The 15739-nt window shown below is 27.9% G+C and overlaps 2 protein-coding genes across 5 annotated transcripts; one reads left to right on the forward strand and one right to left on the reverse strand.

Moving 5' to 3' along the window:
• The first annotated feature begins 632 nt into the window (after positions 1–632).
• LOC409487 (probable glutamine-dependent NAD(+) synthetase) lies at positions 633–13488 on the forward strand. Of its 3 annotated transcripts, none has more exons than XR_408362.3 (13): positions 633–1142; positions 9130–9331; positions 9768–10023; positions 10131–10323; positions 10663–10903; positions 11007–11246; positions 11336–11451; positions 11509–11813; positions 11929–12137; positions 12234–12459; positions 12531–12707; positions 12796–13115; positions 13188–13488. XR_408362.3 is itself a non-coding variant. In XM_006559395.2 (13 exons), exons 2-13 carry the CDS (start codon positions 9186–9188, stop codon positions 13214–13216), a joined length of 2241 nt encoding a protein of 746 aa, XP_006559458.1. In that variant the 5' UTR covers positions 633–1142; positions 9130–9185; the 3' UTR covers positions 13217–13488. The 3 variants fall into 3 exon arrangements, 2 of the variants coding, with proteins under 2 accessions (XP_006559458.1, XP_392994.4); XM_006559395.2 differs by having other exon boundaries at positions 12796–12898; XM_392994.7 differs by having other exon boundaries at positions 644–1131; positions 12796–12898; positions 13188–13216.
• Positions 1260–7946, reverse strand: LOC411556 (cytosolic carboxypeptidase 2). 2 transcript variants are annotated; one of them, XM_006559394.3, is made up of 15 exons: positions 7364–7946; positions 6731–6948; positions 6247–6399; positions 5701–5999; positions 5472–5618; positions 5174–5282; positions 4572–4814; positions 4051–4383; positions 3401–3628; positions 3202–3293; positions 2893–3127; positions 2680–2776; positions 2414–2603; positions 2075–2278; positions 1260–1990 (listed from the first exon to the last, which is right to left on the reverse strand). In XM_006559394.3, exons 1-15 carry the CDS (start codon positions 7434–7436, stop codon positions 1384–1386), a joined length of 3228 nt encoding a protein of 1075 aa, XP_006559457.2. In that variant the 5' UTR covers positions 7437–7946; the 3' UTR covers positions 1260–1383. The 2 variants fall into 2 exon arrangements, with proteins under 2 accessions (XP_006559457.2, XP_016772529.2); XM_016917040.2 differs by having other exon boundaries at positions 5174–5285.
• Positions 13489–15739: the final 2251 nt, after the last annotated feature.

Consider the following 15739-nt stretch of genomic DNA (forward strand, 5'->3'; position numbering starts at 1 on the left):
TGTTTTATCTACGATATTCTAAGAGATGGTACTAATTGCACAATTTTTATCTTATTTTTGTCTTTCTTTCATTATTTGCTTTTTTTGTTTATATTTATTCTTGATATGAACATAGACGGGATATAAAATGTTAATTGAACATGTTTTATCATTCTTTTAAAAAGTGTAATATATTCTAATCTTTAATTTTAAAAAAAATATAAATATTACATTTTTAACTTTATAATGTATTTTTAAAAAGATGCAAAATACGTATATGATATATAATTTAAAATATTGTTCGGCGATAATGCTGAATATTAATAGTTTAAATAAATAAATTTGGAAAGTAATATAGTTTATAAATAAAAAAAAATATATTAGAAATTTTTATTTATATTATTTATATTAAATATAATAAAGATATATTATATGAGATATATAGTATTTTTCATGATGTCAATATATATATATATATATTTTATATATTTTATATAGTATTAATTTAATAAAATAAATATAAAGAAATAATAAAGATCGTTAAAATATACTTTCATTTATTTATTTTGTTAATGGTAGTTGAAATATTTAAAACAAAAAATTTAATCACATATATGATTATTATCTACAATTCTGTGACTTACATCAGATGGCAGCACCTTGTTAAAAACAGTAATTGTTTTTACGATAGTAGTTAAATTCACGATTAAAAATCTTTTTAAGATCTCAATATTAGTGACGAATGTAATATAGTGATTCTTGAAGAGAATTTTGTTGCTTTATGTGCTAATTGTGTTAAAAAACTTAAAAAAATTTAAAAAATTCAATGACAATATAATAAGTTTGAAAAGTTTCAAATTCAGTTTTTTAAAAATACATTTTAAAAGATTTTCATTAAATAAAGTTCATTTTAAAAATACATTTCCATCAGACGATTTATTATAACAGTGATAAATTGTTTTAACGGAAATTAGAATTAAAAATGTTGATAAGAATTTGTGAGGTTATGTTTTTGTTGAATCGTAAATTCATCAATTTCTCGTAAAAAATACATGGAAAAAATAGTACGATTTTCGCGCATGTCATTTAAATAACGCGGGATTAATATCTGAAAACAATTTTTGATATTTGTTCTTTTTATCCCGTTTAATTGGCGGAAAATTGTAAGTATATTGATTAATTATTTTTACGCTTTAATTTATATATTGGAAAGATTCGTTATATAACAATTGAAGTTTTTAATCGAATAATGATGAAGAATGATACGTTCAAAAAACATTAATTTCATATTATCTTTATTATTAGATATAACAAATATTTACGAAGTATATTTAAAAATTCGAATAAGAACTTGAATTATGAAATGTATTGATCAAAGTGTCAATGTACATTATATCAAATCTTTTACGCATTGCGTAATGTATTAGCGCTAATTGCACGTTTTTTCTTTCCTGTTACGGCAGTCGATTTTATCTTTTTCGATTGTTTCTTTTTTTTACATTTTTTCTTTAAAATCTCTTGTGCATGAGAATTAGCAGAATCATCCGATGAAAAACTGTCGCATAAAGGAACAATTAAAGGTTGCAACTGTATGTGAGATCGCGGATGTGTCTGCAAATGCATTTCGGATTTCGTAATAGTCGATATTTTTCCCCCATTAGAAACAGAATCACTTTTGCGATGTTTCCTTTTGTATTCGTTTTTAAGTTGTCGCGTTTGTACTTTAGATGGCATTTCGAGCGTAACTAATTTTAAAGAATCTGCTTTAATAGTTAAAAAAGATGTTTTACCATGACGCATTTCTTCCATTCTAGAATTGGTCATTTTTTGCCATTTAAGAGGTACTTTCTTTTTCTTAGGTTTCTGTTCAATACTCTGAAGTTGGTTTTCTAATCCCGAATTAGTATCATTCGAATATATCGATTTTTTGTGTTTATATTTATTTTGTACTTCTTTCGTATTACTTTTCACGGTAAAATATTCAAAAAATTGCAACTTTTTCATATCTCTTCTAAAATAGAAACAAAATATTGAATATTTAAATTTACTATTTACAAATATTTATCACAATAATGTTCGAAAAGATTTAGCATACTTTAACAATGCCTCACTATCTGTTTTATCTTGTCTCAACGCCATATTGGATATACCCCAACTTAACGGTTCCCGTACAAAAGGAAGCGCGATATTCTTTTCTATATTTTCTGTAACTCCCATCCATATTTGTTGTCGCAGTGAACTAAGTTTAATTTGTATATCTTGACTCCTTAATGCAACAGGGGAACGGTGTCTCAATGTTCTGTATATAAATTTAAATAATTATTGTGTTATTATATAAATATTGTATTATTATATAAATTATTAAATTTATATAATAATTATTTATAAATTTCAATATATTTTTTTTTCAAAACATTTTTCTCTAATATCTCACCTGACCAAGCGAAGACAATGTGATTCTCTGTTGTTTGTTTTTGCTTTCTCCTTCATAACACTGAAATTCTCATCCAATGATATGCTATGGGATCTCGCTATTTCTGGCAATACTAAACTATCATCCGTTTCTTTCTGCATAAATTGAATACCATCTTCTTTGGAATACCCAAGAATTTTTGCTGAACAACCTGCTCATAAAGATACAATTTTATTCATATACTTTTTACTTTTATTTTTAATTATAATGATATAATGATACATTACGTTCTTGTTTCGTTGATTCTTCATCCGCTGAATCATTGTACTCGCAAAAATCACTGCCAGGATCTGTAGTTGGCAAATCCATTACTGCTCTTCTGGTCTAAATATCAATCCACAGTAATAAATGTAATATATTAATATTAATATAATATATGATCCATGTATCAAGTTATATTTTGTTACATGAAGAAATAGAAGGAAATTGAAAAATTTTACCAGCATCTTTCTTCGTCGAAGGTAATAGGTTTTGTTAGTGGCTGTTCCCTTTTTGCTCCTTCTTTTAGTCAATTCTAAGCTTCGTAGGGGAACGAATGTTGGCGTAGGCGGTGGTGCACACAGATATTGCGGTGAAACAATTGGCTGCCTCACACTGTAGGTCCATGTGCTCTCCGAGAATCCTATTTCTTCTTCCTCTTCTGAGATTGAATTATCTGATGTATTTCCTTCATCGCTAACAAATAATAAATATGCATGTCTCATAGGTATGAGTCATATGTTTTTATTTAACGTTGAAATGATGACTACCTGGAGTAGTCAGTTAAGTCGATGTTGGTTGGTTCCTCGGCACTCGAGCCACCCTTCATCAATCTGATTATTATTTTGTTTCGAAGCCTTTCCTTTGCATGTTCCAATTAATAAATTGATCACGATTAATATGATAGATTTTTAGAAAATAGGAAGGCACATGTTAACGAAGATTATATATATATATGATAATATTTACCTTGACAGGATCTGGATCAAAAAAATCCAGCAAAGTTTCGCAAAATACTCTTCCAATTTGCTCGTAATCCTGAGTAGAAAAATGGGTTCCGGATCTAGAACCTATTTTTGTTCCTCCCATCGACGCCTCCATCGTGTAACTGTTCTGCACCCCCATAGACCAAACTACAACCCTTCCTGTACCCTCTTTACCCTTCTCCATGTGAAACTTGCAATTTTCGAAAGAGAACTAAAAAATTAAATTTTTGTTCCAGATTTAAGTTTCAGAAAGAGGGAAGAGGAATACTATATAGTGATTAACTATTTTTACTTTTAATTAACCGATTTCTATAATTGTTACACAAGTTGATAGATGAGGATTAATTTCAAACGTAAGCTTTTCTATGATTGGCCAATATTTTTCAATTAACAACTCGTTAATAAAGTAGAAATTTGGTTGAAAATTAACTCTTGAAGAATCAATCTATTTATTTTTAGTGAAATAAAATAAAATAGAAACGATTTCTTTTCTTTTCTAAAGTGAGGGAAAAAATTCATAACATTTTGATAATAGTTAATTAAGCAATATTGTATTTGTTATTAATCTTGTTACTATTTTTCAGTGTAAAGATTCATAATGTAAAATAAAAATGCACGGCTTGAATCACTTACTTTATCAGCCGCATTCTTGTGCAGCATTAGAGGGAACACTTGTTCAGAAAGTCTAATGTGCGAAGCTGTTTTTTTGCTCTCGCAACCATAAATGAATATATTGTGCTTCCTAGAATGAGCGTGGAGATCACAATAAATCGCCACCCCGCACTCTTCCAATAATCGGCGAATCATTAATTTCGTGTGCCATATGGAGGGATAGCTTTCTCTCATCACGGTTCTGTATTGCCTGTTCAAATCTCTTCCCGACAACGAGCAACGATTGTTGCCTACGATAACGCCATCTGGATTCAGCATAGGAACTAATTTGAACACGAATCTTTCACGTAGTACCTGCGTTTGTCAAAATCTTTCTCAATACATTTGTTGAGAAATGCAAGAAGGTTTGGATTTTGATTTATAATACAATACAAACAATATTTAGATATGGACATTTTTATAGATATTTGAAGAAAAAAAGCAGTGAAATTAAGATCAAGGTTAAAATTAAAATTGTCATGTTGTCTCTGGAAAGTACATACTCTGGCTTGATTCGATTCTCCGGTTAAAAAATCAATGATCCCTTTCATCGTCCAGCTTGATGGTGTTTCACCAGGATGAACTCTTGCTGTGATAACTATGCCTCTTTTTCTTTGTACTTCCTCGTATGTAGGGGCAGTAATCGTTAAATAGTAAACCCCATTTCCTGCCAATGTACGGCATAATAACCTCAATTTGGTGTATCTTGATTTTATGGGATCGGCGACTAGTTTACTGAGATATTCCTAAAAATTTTCCAATTGTTTTCTTCATGTATATATATATATCCATAATTTTTATATAATAGGTGAAATAATGAGTACAAATCATCTCTTCTTTAGTAATATTTAAACTATTCTTAATTTGTTCATTTTAAATATCAATAAATTTGTGATATAAGAATAAAGAAATTAATAAAAATAAGAATTAAGAGCATAAAAAATATATTGCAGTATCTTGAAAACTTAACTTTTACAAATTGTACATTGAATAAAAAATTAGAGACAAGTCTGCATATTTGATGAATAATTATTATTTGTTATCACATGCTGTCTCTGAATTTAATAAGAAAAAATAAAAAAATACAAGCATGCTCTGTTATTACCTGTAAATCGGTATAAGTATATGGATAACAATGTGCCAAATAGACAGTGTCTCTGTCATGAGGAAAAGAAATGTTAAACGTTAATGTGTGCTTTTCTTTTTCCTCATCACTTCTGAAAAACAAAATACTTGTAATAAAAATTAGAAATATTTGAAATCTTTTGAATACTCAATGCTAAACAATATTAAATTTATAAATTAATATTTTGTATATCAAAAAATGATGATTATTATTATTATTATTATTAATTGTCTATGATTTGTACAAATAAATTTCCAAGTAGATGATGAACACGTACGATGAATCATTTCTGTAATAAGCAATATTTTCTCCGCATCTTCTCCAACCGACAGCTCGTTTCTTGGCGTCCTCGATTGAATACAAAAGTGGTCGAAGACCTTCGTTATACAGGCTTTCTTCTTTGCTAAGATTCACGATGGACAATCTGAAATTTTCTCAATTTTATAGATTTATATATTAATCCTCTTAATAAAAAATTTAGATGAGATTTGAAGAAAGGTATTCACCTATAATTCGTTCTACTTCTTGTATTCGATATTCTAAAGTAATACCACTGAGTGTGTCTTTGAGTGTAAAGATCTTTCCTAAGATAGAGTTGATAGTACGTGTCGGTGATCTTCACCACTTTACAAAGATTTCCAGATTCGAAACGGGATTCAAAATGTAAATCTGTGTTAGTATCCGTCACTTTGGTTAATTGGAGGAACACATTGTTGCTAGTTTCAACATCCTTTGACTCGTTTTCATCCAAATCTGTTGGGAATTCCGTTGGGACTGTGTTTCCACCCACGCAAGATCTACTAAACTGTTGATCGTTAATATAAATTATTAATCTTTTTGAAAATCTCATTGATTTAAAACTGGATAAAATAATTTTGAAACAAATACAATAATTCTCCATTTATCCAGAAGATAAGAAGAAATTATGGAGAATAATTTATTTGCAAAATCTTGTATAATTAAGAAAATATTATTTCTATTTCAAAAATCTATTTTCCCTAGTTCTTGTTAATGTAAACATATGATTATTATCGCATGAGTCATCGACTTACATAACTAGTGACACCAGTTGGGTGATATCGAAATATCACAGTCCCAAGCTCATCTCCTAATGGCTTTGGTTTCGGTTCCTTTCCTGTTGGCACGTAGAATGGTTCTGGAACGAATGGAGCGTATTCAATGTGTCGTACCCTTTCTGGAAGTACCTGAAATATTAATTATTCGATCAAATAATCAAAATAAAAATTTTATTAATATTGATACAAAATTAATATTAATTACAATTTTCCTTTTTAATAATTATTTGAATAAGAATTTATTCCAATGATGTATGAGCAATTTTCTATTATTATTATTGTTTGAAATAATAAAAAAATTTGATAAATAAATTACTTGAAAGTAATATATTTCTCAAGTAAGAATTTTAAAATTTATTCTTTATACTTATTTCACAATAATCCTGATTTTAAATTCCTTTTCTTTTTTAATATTAAGTGTCATTGAACCATCTTTGTGATTAAATAAGTACTTGCATACCTCGCATTCTGTAGGCCATCTAGCAGCTTCACGAGTAATTCCATCTATTATGCAATGTGTATCCAATAAGTTTCTAAGAGTCTCCTGTGACTGATTATCCCTGCTTCCAAATGGAATAGAGAATAATGATAATTCCGTTTCTCGTCGTGGTATCTCACATTGCCCTAACTGCAGCAATTGCAATTCTTGAAGTTTTTTTAAATTTGCCAGCGTATTGCCTATATTAATAAATTCTATTATTGTCAATATAATCAATTTCCAATAATGACTCTATTTCTAAATTTTAAAAATATTTTGATGATATAAAATTATACAAATATAAAATATGAAGTTTAAGTTAAAGGATTGATATATCAAATAATAAAAATCTTTTTATAAAATATAAAATTCTAAATTTGATTTTAAATGAAAATACAATGATATAAGATATGTTACTTTATTTTGAATGATATATTATTTAAATGATAATAATATATTTAAAAAATAAATTATTTTAATTTACAAAGATATTTTCTGATTTAAATTTGAGATAAATTTTCCATTTTCTTATTCTTTGAATAATATTTTAGAATTTATTATACAAATATTTCTTATTTCTACTTGTTATATCATAAATAAAAGGATCAAACTTACCAGGAACCGGTTGAATAGGAAAAAGCATAGCTTGAAGTTCCTTCACCTTGCTACCAGTCGAAAGATCTTTCATTTTTCGTTATCTTCCATCTGCTTCGTCATTTTTCACTTTCTTCTTCAACTTTAACTCGAGACTTTCAAACTTATTTTCGCCCGAATCGCAATCAATCATCCACAAAAGTTTTCCATCCAACAAACACTTTGCAATCGTGTTCATTTTCTCTAATTAATTTTTATTCCTGTTATATTTTAATTAAAGATCTTTTTTTTTTAATCATTTGTCGGATCAAATCTTTGATCATTCTTTAAATGCATCGTTTCAAATTGATTCCATTGAACGTTGTAATTAATTAATCAATCAAATTTCGTTCGACGTGTTCCCTGAACGAATTTAGCGCGTGAACTGCCAGCAGGAAAATACGCCTTTCAGTGAAAAGGAATGTAAAAGCTGACTTGTCGATTGCCTGACAACGGAGGAATAGGGGCGGAGCTTTCTCGTTCATCGCTCTATTCTGATGAATGATCATTTGCATGGAATAAGAAAAATAAATTGTTGAAACAGATGAAATTGAAATGAATAATTTCATTGAAATTATTTCTTACATAACTATATAATAATGATATAATTATAGTTATATTTTTTATGATTAATTAGAAGATAATAATAAAGAGAGAAAATGTATAATTTAAATAGTAGTTTTTAACTTTAACATTATTTAGTTTAGTATAAATATGTTAAAGTCTTATTATTGTACAATGTATTAGTAGTCTTTGAAATTTGATATATTTTAAAATAATAATTGATATGTATGCAAAAATTGAGATGTATTCATTAAATTATAATTAATTTAATTTTGTATTAGATGAAGATAGAGATAGAAAATGAGATGATTCTATTTTTTCTGTCCAATTTAATGTAAACTTAAATTGGTTATAATTTATAATCTGAATTGATATTTTTGTATACCAATTTATATATTTTATATGTGTTTTAATGATTTTCAAATAATTTTCAAAGATAACTCATTAATATTGTTCCATTAATTGTTTAACATTATTAATATAACGTAAATAATTAAATCTATTTTAAATATTTAAGAAATAAAAAATGAAAAATAGGACATAATTAAATTATGTTCTATGTCTCATCAAATCTAAATATAAATGCTAAGTGATACCTACTTGTCAGTGATTAAATAAATTATTTTAAATTTTTCTCAACTTTAGTATTGGAATTTTATTTTGATTCATTGTAAAAATGATGTTATCGACCTTTTTTATCGATTCTTTCAAACTCAATCTTTGCAATTGAATATCCTAACAGCTATGGAAAGGAAATTGTAAAAGAATTGCATCTCGTTTTACAATCTGAAATACTTTTGAAATATTTCTGCTATTTACAAAGATTAATCGTGACAGGATGATTTATCAGGGAGCGATATTAATTTAAAAACATTCGTTGGCAGTGTCTTCAAATGTTTCTTTTGCTTAGTCGCATGAAACAGCTAAGCAATTTACTTATACATCCCTTTCCTGACTGAAAATTATTGATCAATCAAGTTTGTCGAGACTCAAGAATGGATATGCTGTTATTTCCTCGGCGAACATTCCTTCCACCAATCAATGAGCTTTCAATCGATAGGCAAGAATCGATCGATTTGTCCATTTATCGATATTCGTTCTATCTTTCCAATTATATAAATATTTACGTTGCAATTTCCAAGTAATTTTTTCTTAATCATATATAAAATTATACTGTTTTTCAGATAGATCACATTAATTTTCGTTTTAAATTTGAAATATTGGAAAAAGAAAAAAAAAGATGGGCCGAACGGTGACAGTGGCAGTTTGCACACTAAATCAATGGGCATTGGACTTTGACGGGAATTCTAGAAGAATTTTGCAGAGTATTCAAGAAGCTAAAGATGCTGGCGCTACCTACAGAAGCGGACCAGAGTTAGAAATTTGGTAAACCAAAAAACCTTCTTCTCTAAAAAGAAAAATAGCAATCATTCACTTAATGTGGAATTTATAATATATATTTTCATCCATAATATATTTAGAATTTGTTTTTTATATAATATATAAATAAATTTAAAAATAGTATTCAAAATTATATTTATATAGGCACAAACTGAATGAAGAAGTATGAATTATGAAAGAATGAAAATATTACTAGCTAAGAATAATAAAAAGAGTTATAAAAGAAATAAAAAACTTAATTCTTTTATTATTATTAATGAAATATATATTATTATAATATATTTATTAATATAATAAAATTTAGTGAAATTTATTGATGATTTATTAATTCTTTTTAAGAAATAAGAAAAATTGAGAAAGTGTTCATCTATAAAATAGGCAGCAGTATAAGTTAAAAACATTTATTTATTTCTCTTTACAGTGGTTATAGCTGTGAAGACCATTTCTATGAATCAGACACGTTATTCCATAGCTGGGAAGTACTTGCAATGATTCTTAAATCGACCGTTGCCGAAGATATGCTTATCGATGTCGGTATGCCGGTCATGCATAAAAATGTAACGTATAACTGCAGAGTGGCCTTTCTGAATCGACGAATTCTGCTCATCAGACCCAAGATGCAAATGTGCGAGGATGGAAATTACAGAGAATCTAGATGGTTCTCGCCGTGGACCAAGGTTATTCTTTGAAATTCTTATGATATATAAGAATAATTCCCAATCTTCTTAGTCTCAATATTATGTATTGTAAACTGTTTGGTAATAATTATTAATTATTTATACAGGAACGTATGGTGGAGGACTACTTTCTACCTAGAATGATATCTCAGATCACCAATCAAACAGTGGTGCCGTTTGGCGATGCTGTTATTTCGACTAGAGACACATGTATAGGTTTTGAAATATGCGAAGAATTATGGAATCCGATGAGCAATCATATTCCAATGTCTTTGGATGGTGTTGAAATTATCGCAAATGGTAAAAATATCATAGTACATGCACAGTATTACAGAGTTTTAGAGTTAATTTTTTTAAAGTATTAATTAAACTAACAACCATTTTTAATATTTAATAATTTATTTGTATTATACAAATTTTTATATGTGAAATCACACATTTGTTAACATAATTTTAATAATATCATGGATTCATCATAGATTAAAAATTAGGTTGAAAAGGAATAAAGATAAAATTAGTTTTCTTGAGAAATAATTTTAATATAAATCCAATTCTAAAGCTTTGTAGATGCATCATATATAATAATCTTAATTTTTAATTCTTTTTTAAAGAAGAACTTATATAATTTTATTTTTGAAGGTAGTGGCTCGTATTTTGAATTAAGGAAAGCATATGTCACTGTGGACTTAGTTAAATCAGCTACATTTAAATCTGGTGGTTGTTATATGTTTAGCAATTTGAGGGGTTGTGATGGTTCTAGAGTTTATTTTAATGGGGGTTCTTGCATTGCTTTAAATGGTCAGATTTTAAATCGTGGCAAGCAGTTTGCTTTGGATGAAGTAGAAATCATTGTTGCGACTTTTGATTTGGAGGACATAAGGTCTGTAATATTTATTAAAATTGAATTATAACTTTAAAAATTGTAATATTCGTTAAAATTTAATTTCAATTTAATCAAATTGTTTATTTTTTTTTTTTTATAGAAGTTATAGAAACAATATCAGATCAAGATCACATCTAGCAGCCAGATCACCAAGTTACCCACGTGTAAAAGTAGATTTTGCTTTAACTTCCGAAAATTTGATTTCCACTCCTCCGGATCGACCGATCGATATAGATCTAGGTCCTTACGAAAATGAAAATATAACGGGAAAACTTTCTTATCATACTGTTAATGAAGAAATTTCAATGGCACCTGCTTGTTGGCTTTGGGATTATTTGAGGTTCGTTTATTTATACATAATAAGCTATACTTAATATAATTTAATCGTTTTGATTTTTGATCTAAATGTTTTTTTTTTTTTTTGAAAAGGCGTTCTTGCCAAGGTGGTTTTTTTTTACCTTTGAGTGGTGGTGTTGATTCAGCCTCATCAGCATGTATGGTTTATTCTATGTGTGATATGATAGTGAACTCTGTTAAAAAAGGAGGTATGTATTATTATTTTTTTAATCATAAGAGGATATGTTTAATAAATAATTCATCAGATCTACAGGTATTATCTGACATCAGGAAAATAGTTGGTGATTTTGAATATGTACCAACTGATCCAAAGCAACTATGCAATATTCTTCTAGTCACATGTTACATGGCAACTGAAAACTCATCTTCTGAAACAAAAACACGAGCTGCCGAACTTGCTAACCAAATTGGTTCTTATCATCATAGTATAATTATTGATGCTGCTGTATCTGCTATTTTATCCATTTTTCAACAAGTCGCTAAGCTAACACCAAGATTTAAAGTGCAAGGAGGATCTCCTAGAGAAAATTTAGCTCTACAAAATATACAAGTTAGTTTCTACTATTTTTATAATTTTTATGAAAAGAAAAAGTTTTAAATTATTTTTAAATTATTTTAATTTGAATAAATTAAAGCTTTAAATTATTTCTTATAATTTTTTTAAGGCTCGTTTAAGAATGGTAATATCTTATTTGTTTGCTCAATTGATGCTCTGGGTTAGAGGACGACCAGGTGGTCTTCTAGTATTAGGAAGCAGTAATGTCGACGAGGCGCTTCGAGGATACTTCACCAAATATGATTGCAGTAGTGCTGATATCAATCCTATTGGTGGAATAGCAAAGAATGATTTAAAATCGTTCCTTTCTTACTTTAGGTTAATATTTTAATAATTAATAAATTAATATTTTTTAAAAACTTTCTTTTTTAAATATATATATATATATATGAACAATTATTAATTTTGTTTTAGAAAAAAGCATGGAATAACGGCTTTAGATAATATTCTGGATGCTCCTCCAACTGCAGAATTAGAGCCTCTTCAAGCAGGGCAACTTGCACAGCTTGATGAAATTGATATGGGTATGACGTATCAGGAACTTGGCATATTTGGACGTTTAAGAAAACAAGATTGTGCTGGACCTTTCACAATGTTTTGTAGACTTGTCCATATGTGGGATAAATGTACTTCAAAAGAAGTAACTAATCATCAATCCTTGTCGCTACAAAATGTATCAACATTTTTAAATTTATAATAATTCATTTATAGGTAGCGGACAAGGTGAAACATTTTTATAGATGTTACGCAATAAATCGGCATAAAATGACTATCTTAACACCATCCTGTCATGCAGAAACTTATAGTCCAGACGATAACAGATTCGATCATCGACCTTTTTTGTACAATCATACATGGAAATGGCAATTTAATGCAATTGACGAACAGGTTGATTACGCTAGAATATATATATATAATATATATCTTAAAATGAGTCAAGATGATTTTTTATAAATAAAAAATCAATTTATCACAGGTGAAACGTTTTCTCGACGAAGAGAAATCACCGAGAGGTCAAAAGGATGCGCCGAAGGTACCGATGAAGCCCAGATACATGATGCTCAGCTCCGTAATTAGTAGTGAGTAAATAAACAAAAAAAAAAAGTGTACATTATCGCTGATACCAAGCTCGAATCGTGGAGAAGGGAAAAGCATTGCGAAATCATCTCTAAAAAGAATGATTTCCTTGCGTGTTTATCGAGCTAAACAGCATCGATCGACGAATAAGATCCATCGATTTCCGGAAAGTCGAACGGGCCGCCGACAAACGACCACCCAGTAATTTTGACCCACCCAGTGCGCACATACTTGTTTGTCCTTCATCCCTACCGAAAAATCATCACACATCGGCATCATTCTTTGTTGCAGATAAAACACATCCTGGAGTAGTAGTTTAACCGTAGCCAGTAGCTCTCTCTGTCTATTATCATTTTGATATTGCAGCCTTGCAAACGCATCGAAACACAAGCTTGCTAACCGACCGTTCGTACAATCGACCAATTCCTCATTGCATCGGCCCTGTTTCACACATTAATGATCTTTCTGCAAAGAAAATTTGGCTACACTTTATCGTGAGGAAACTAATAACAACTGGAAGGATCGTATAATTTAAACAGATTGTATTATATTAATGCAATTAATATTAAATGCGAGTATATATTTATGCAAATTGTGTGATTAATCATTATAATAATATCCCTCTTCGAAATCCGTTTTATAAATAAGGTAAAGTGATTAAAAATTAATTAAAAATAAATTTAAATTTGCTTGGGATAGACGCAATTAATAATGTTTTACTTTTATTTTATTCTTTTCCATTTCTACACAGACAACGTGCAACCGCATTTCATACTCATGGATAGATATTCAATCAAAACATGACAAATGGATTTGAGAGCCTAGATATCATTGATTATATCATTGATTATATATTCAAAATGACAAATGGATTTGAGAGCCTAGATATATCATTGATTTAGAGGTGGTTTCATTCTTCCTTCAAGTTTTTCTTTAAAATGCGATATACACAATATATTAAACAATAATGGGCATTTTATTTCCATGCATACTATACAACTCGTGACAGTAACGAGTCATACGTACAATTTGACACTCGTTCAAAAATTTAAACGTACAAGGCGCAGCACTGTACCACCAATCATGTAACAAGGAGAGAGAGAAAAAAAAAAAAAAAAAAATAGTCGTTCTTGTAGACAATGATAACGAGACGATATATATTTATTTTTATTTATATATGTATGTATCTATATATGCAATACATATGTATATATATATATAGATAATATATATATATATATATAAATATATATTTATATATTATTAATAATGTCAATATAATCAAAATTATTAATATATCAATAATATTATAATATTAAACATTACAATATACTAGGCGGTGTGATAATCTTGACAAGTTAAAACTGTCAAAGATGAATAATTATTATTGGTAAATATTGGTATAAATGGTAGCAGGTATAAATGGAAAATTTCTATTGATAATGATAATAAAAATATCTAGGCTAATAGTTCGGACAATACTGGACGTAAATTAAATAATTATAATTGAAATAACATTAATAATAATAATAATAATAATAATTAATAATAATAATAATAATGATAATAATTAATAATAATAATAATAATAATACATAATAAAATAATATTCTAGATAATAAAAAGATTGCGACGAGAAAATATATATTTTATTTTCGAGTATTCTCAAGGGACACAATGCGGATAAAATATGTTTATATTATCAATACGAAAAAAAAAAAAAAAAGGTACTGAATAATCAATGATTAAAAACTCTATTTCATCTCGTGCAACCCGATCAATAGTTACTATATACAAATCCACCACAATATATTTTCATTCGATAATGCTATAAAATAAATTTAAAAAAAAAAAAAAAGATTTCGAAGATGAAATATATCTTGGAAATTTTTATCTTGAAAACTATTTACACAAATATTATAGCTGAAGCTTAAACGTTATTTGAAAAAATTAGAAAATAATTCTAATACAGTACAACTTGAAACCACAACTTGTTTTTTTCGTTGTATTCATTTTCAGCTTTTATTTTTCATTTTTATTATATTATTATGTAAAAAAAGAACTAACGTAACGTTGCGCTTATATTATTATGAAATTTTTGCAAATTCCAAGTACTTTAATCTTAACTGTTTTTTTCTTAAATCAGACTTAAATTATTATATACTATACATTCACGTATACCTCAAATACATCATCCTTTTATCTATTTCTATTTAAGAAATCTAGTGATTTTTTTTTTTAATGTATATACCTCTTATATATCTTCTCCTTTTATATCTCTTCAATATTACATTATATTATCCCCTTTAGAATCTAGAATTTTTTGTTTTTTATCATTAATCTGTATCATTAATTTGTTTACAAATTAAGATTGCAATTTATACAAATATTATATCGATCGTGTACTTGAATCAGCACCCGATTTCATTCCTAAAAAGAAAAGTATATATACCCGTTTCGTTTTCGACTAAAATTCGGTTTAATGGTTTACCAGGTCGTCATTATCGTTATTATCATATTATCATGCGTGCGAATTGAAATTTAATTTTAATGTCAAATTATTATTATTATTATATTTGAAAAAGAATCATTTCTTCGAGTCGAGTCGAGAATCGATTCTCGATTATGCGTTAATCTGCTAATCTTGCATTGAACCACGTGTAACCCAAATTAACATTAAATGTCCTACCACCGCAGAATTGCACGAAATCCCATTGTGTATGTGTGTACATAACTATACGATGATAATCAAAATCTAACCTTTCGGATATAATTTGTATCATTTTAGAAAATATACTTAACGTGCCAATAAATATATTTATATATATAGTATACGTAGTAAT

This window comes from Apis mellifera, linkage group LG16, assembly GCF_003254395.2.
Source record: "Apis mellifera strain DH4 linkage group LG16, Amel_HAv3.1, whole genome shotgun sequence".
NCBI classification, from domain to species: Eukaryota; Metazoa; Arthropoda; class Insecta; order Hymenoptera; family Apidae; genus Apis; species Apis mellifera.

Excerpts from the sequence above, each read along its gene's own strand:
- LOC409487 (XM_006559395.2), top strand. The coding sequence starts at position 9,186 with ATGGGCCGAACGGTGACAGTGGCAGTTTGCACACTAAATCAATGGGCA. Across the intron at positions 11,247-11,335 it reads TGGCTTTGGGATTATTTGAG|GCGTTCTTGCCAAGGTGGTT; the intron begins GTTCGTTTATTT and ends TTTTTTGAAAAG. Across the intron at positions 12,460-12,530 it reads ATAAATGTACTTCAAAAGAA|GTAGCGGACAAGGTGAAACA; the intron begins GTAACTAATCAT and ends ATTCATTTATAG.
- LOC411556 (XM_016917040.2), bottom strand. The coding sequence starts at position 7,436 with ATGAAAGATCTTTCGACTGGTAGCAAGGTGAAGGAACTTCAAGCTATG. Across the intron at positions 6,949-7,363 it reads TCCTATTCAACCGGTTCCTG|GCAATACGCTGGCAAATTTA; the intron begins GTAAGTTTGATC and ends TTATTAATATAG. Across the intron at positions 3,294-3,400 it reads TTGATCCAGATCCTGTCAAG|GAAAGGCTTCGAAACAAAAT; the intron begins GTAAATATTATC and ends GAACATGCAAAG.